The sequence below is a fragment of the Sinocyclocheilus anshuiensis genome, unplaced genomic scaffold, assembly GCF_001515605.1.
Source record: "Sinocyclocheilus anshuiensis isolate Anshui unplaced genomic scaffold, SAMN03320099.WGS_v1.1 scaffold982, whole genome shotgun sequence".
NCBI lineage: Eukaryota > Metazoa > Chordata > Actinopteri > Cypriniformes > Cyprinidae > Sinocyclocheilus > Sinocyclocheilus anshuiensis.
Genome location: NW_015539879.1, coordinates 315,234 through 319,836, shown reverse-complemented (window position 1 = coordinate 319,836; position 4,603 = coordinate 315,234). Strand labels below are relative to the sequence as shown.

Genomic DNA, 4,603 nt, shown 5'->3' with positions numbered 1-4,603 from the left:
CAAGTACATAACCAGCCAGTGTTCAAAACTATCGCCTTACTTTAGCCCGATTCACAATGGTCATCTTATAATAATGTTTTCTAATTTGAGTGGTACGGGTAGGTTTTCGCGGGAAATTCGAGCATGCCGCTGCGTCATTACGTCACTTCTGTAAACATAAAGAAGTTGTCCCGGCTACTAGGCTATTGCATGCGAGGATCCTGCAGGTGGCCGATCGTTTATAGCCTAATCTCACAGCAGCCAGAATAATTAAATGTATCATTTTGATGGTGGATTGTAATCCAGAAAGGATTGTGTTTATGAAACACATGTGAATGAAATGTTATTATATTCCAGTTTTAAATGTGCTTCTGATTACAGATAGCCAGGGATTACAACGATTTGTATTTTAAAGACAACCAGTTCGAAGGGAGCATAATTTGCTTTTTGGGTTAAAAGAATTTCTTAATATGATAATAATTATTGTAATGCTTTTTTCCTCAGTTGGTCAGAACAAACGTGGCAGACTTGTTACTTAATTGTTCAGATGACAATATCCGGTGAATTCGATTCCAAGAAGTAGGCTATAATCTGTGATTCTGAAGTACAGTGAATATCCACACCGGTGCGGTGACTGACACATACTCCTCAAAACATTAGATTCATCCGCGCTGGAGCCGTGCAGGAGCACAAACCCGCGCAAGGAAGATAATTCCGCACGCAGCTGCAATTGCAGGTTTTCAAACAGAGATGGCGACAAAGAGGCAAAATTTACAGTCTTTTTAACAACAAACTTTTTAACAACATTTATGTTTTGGTCTTAGCACTTATCCTAGATTGACTTCAGATGCTACATTTACAACTGAGGTTTTAGAAGATGTGAAAGTCACAACAGATGTTTTCTTTAATATATATACAGGCTAATTCATGTCTTTGATTTGAACTGTTTGTGACGCTAACAATCAAGCAGTTTGATTCAAACCATAGGTGGAGCGTGTGTAAGGCCACGGGTACTTGGGGCAAAAATGCCGCTAAATTGGACAAAAATGCCCCTGCATAAACAAATTAAATCTATTACGTCTGTTGCTAAAAAAGTGAATATGAATAGACAGTGTCGATTGCGGCATTAAATTAAGATGTGCTCATGTTGCACCGCATTTCATTTTAGGCGTTTTTACGCAGTGAATAGTGAATTCCAGACTCTTGCGAATTCTCTCATCATAAACAACAAAGCACAGATGTACGTACAATGTAAGTAAGAGATTCATTTCACAGTGTATACAGCTTCAGTGATTATAACAATAGTTTTGTTTTTTTGAGAGTGCTTAAACTCGCGATAGATCAATGTTAGTGATAATGTCACTTTCTATATATAATTTATTCGCTGTTTGAATAACCGTGGAAAGGAAACGTTATCATAAATTTGTAACGTTTTTATTAAATTGTAATCACGTTAAATACAAATTCAGTCATATTAAACATTTTTTTTAGCTTACATGACACCCACGTCTGGTTCTTGCTTAAAAAGACGATAACGATATTAGCGTCCACACCAGCCAACGATATCGTCTGTTTATTCACGCGCATCTGCCGCTTTAAACTCTTGAGCTCGTCACAGCAGGATTGATTCTGATTGGCTGTCAGTGTTTTTATCGTTCATCAGCTGGAACAAAAATCGTTCTGCAAGTGATTACAACGATATTGTTTCTCTGTGCCTTTATCGTTATAGCTGTGGTGTGAACTCTGCTATTCTTTAATATTGAGAACGATTTTCAGAACTATGTCTTTATCATTATCTTTATAGTTATCGTGCTTGGTGTGAACGGGCCTTTACCTGGAGTTGGTTCACCCTCCGCCTAGGATTCAAACCATCTATTATGTTGCTGGTCACTGGATTTTAAAGGCTCGATTCAATAAATATTTAACTGATATTTATGTTTTTGTCCCTCTGAATTTTATAAAGCTAAAATATTTCACCAAAGGATGAGAAGAAAAAAATGACTCAAAGACAAAAACAGTAAAAGGTAGTCACACACGTCACTGATTTATACAAAATAAATGTTCTGTACAGTTAAATGATAAAAATTATTTTCGTTGTTTTTAGTTTTGAAGTTGCTATTGGGTAGTTTATTTATTTTAAGGTAATAATCGTTTTAAACTACTTTCATATTATTTTCCCTTATTTAAAGCATGCAGTGTTGCCAATTTGGGGATTTTGTCGCCAAATTTAGCTACTTTCTCATTGTAGCTGCGACTTTTTTTTATTTGTTGCGACAAGGAGCTATTTTAGCTATATTTAAATAAAACTAGCGATTTTTTGGAGATTTTTTATTTTTTACTTGGCAAACTAGCGATTTTGTTTAGATCTCTTGGCCACACCCTGCCGTAGGCCCGTGACCTCTCACGTTTGCTCTCAATCATGCCAATGAGTCTGCGCAGTGAACACACCAGTACGCCACGCCTGCCATGACGCACACCACAATTTCATTATAAGCATCAATCAAGATGCCGGAGAAAAAAATTAACATCTTGTTTAAACCACAGACACAAAAGTTATACCACAATTCATGCACACTCATGTCAAACAGATACTGAGAGAGAGACACAGTGCATCATCGTGTCGTGTGCTGGGATGCAGTATTTTGCACTTACTTTGTAGTAATAGAGTGTGTTGACTGAAATAAGTTTGTATGAATAAAGTTTTTGTTTTTGGAGAATCATAATATCTCTTATCTGTTGTATTTGAGCAGGAAAGGGATGCACTTTGGTGACACATAAAACAAATTCCCAACATTATGTGTCTTTCCATCATTTCCATCATGTTTGATGTGCTTGCAGATCACAAGCATTTCCTAATTTGACTTCAGAATTTTTTTTTATATTTAATCTTTTGTTATATTTTTTATACTGTTATCATTTGTAAAGTATATATATATATATATATTTACTTTCCTTTACCAAATTTACCTGTATTTACTTTGTTTTCATATTTGGCGACTTTTTGTGAAAAATTGAGACTTTTGAGGGTGGTTCTAGAGATTTTCTGAGGGAGGGGTTTGGCAACACTGAAAGCATGACAAGTCATAATACCAAATGCCCAACTTGGAAATAAGATCTCAAACACACTTAAAGGCAGCATTAGTATTCGACTGCTCATGTGATCTCAACATGTCTGTCCACACCAGTCAACCCACTCAATATCAAAATAAATCAGCTTTAATTAGGACGCTCATATGACATTCTTCAAAAATATCATTCATTTCTGTACAACACAACATTTTAATAAGGATCAAATGCCTGAGTTCAGCGTTGAGAATGAAAACCAACCTGTTTGTGCCTCGGGATCTTCATGTTTGACTCTGAACGCTTCTTCAATCATCATGTCTTCGCTCTCCACTTTAATAAACGCCATCTTTTTAATAGTGTATCACATGGATCTCAGTTACTTCAACCAGAGCTTTTCTGTGTGTTTGGAAACATAATCAAGTTTAAGATAAGCATAAATAACAGAAACAAACATGAAACCAAACTAAATCTCGGGGTGTGCTTCGGTCAGCTCCCTAATTTTGTAGTCAGCGCACTTGTAAGGCCCGATTAAGTAAAAAAAAAGTTTAAAAAAATAATAATAATAATAAACCAGCACTTCTAATAAAAAAATAACACACATTTTACAGTCTCTTCATGTTTAGTTATGGTTTATATTTGTATTTAATTATTTGAAGCTAAAAGGAGATTACACTTGAAGAGACTACACTTTCATTAAAACGTTTACCATTTGTTTGTAAAAGCATGCTGCATTTACACTAGTTTGACCAGGTGTCCTCAGTGTGCAGTGATTCGAGCGCAAAACAGTGAATCATTTCACGAAGCATTTGGTTCAATTGACTCGAATTTTCGAAAAGCCCATGTCCTATCACTACTTACCAGCGCTGAATTCATGTTTATGATAAACTGCTTCACAAAATATGGAGCGAAATGAGACGCGCCTTTTCTGTTACTCATATGGATGCATGCGCTTCACTTACACAAAATAACGATCATTAATGTTAGATAAAGTATTGCAATATTATATTAAATAAAGATTGCTTAGTTTTACATCGCCTGTGAAAGAAACTATACAACAGACTGAACGGTTTGCATATATTTAAAAACTTTAAATGGTTAAAAACACAAACCTTTCTTTAGCCGAATCGCAGCAGCGCGGCGGAGCCTTATGACGTCACACCACCAGTCCAGAATAAAAGTCCCGCTCACAAGCTGCAGTGTAAAAATCACATTTACACATACAGGCAAACAATAAAATATATGTCAGGGTAAATCAGGGTTGATTTCTTAGAGAAATTCATATTTAAATACACATTGTTTACTGATGTGAAAACTGGGTTCTAATTTCAATTATTTCATTTTAGTTATTTGTAGCCAGTGAAGAAATGGCAAACAAAACAGGCAGATAGTAGCGAAGCCAGAAATTTTAAATTTAGTGAACTTTGGTGAATTAGGGTGGTGGACCCCAGTGCTTACTCTTAACCCCTTAACTGTCACCCCCCATTTTTTAAAATAGGCATGCAGGTCAAGCGGCAAGTCTAGGGATGGGCGATACCACTTATTTTGTTTTCGATACGAT

General features: G+C 35.9%; 1 protein-coding gene across 2 annotated transcripts in view; it reads right to left on the bottom strand.

The window, feature by feature from the left end:
- The window catches only part of LOC107685387 (uncharacterized), a 9,338-nt gene extending 5,131 nt beyond the window's left edge, over positions 1-4,207 (bottom strand). Inside the window, exons 1-2 of one of the 2 annotated variants that reach the window (XM_016481953.1) lie at positions 4,155-4,207; positions 3,307-3,441 (exon numbers count right to left, since the gene is read on the bottom strand). In XM_016481953.1, the coding sequence (XP_016337439.1) occupies positions 3,307-3,391 (85 nt within the window). In that variant the 5' untranslated portion in view covers positions 3,392-3,441; positions 4,155-4,207. Of the gene's footprint in view, positions 1-3,306; positions 3,442-3,903; positions 3,931-4,154 lie in introns of those variants that run through there. The other variant, XM_016481954.1, reaches the window with a different exon arrangement.
- Positions 4,208-4,603: the final 396 nt, after the last annotated feature.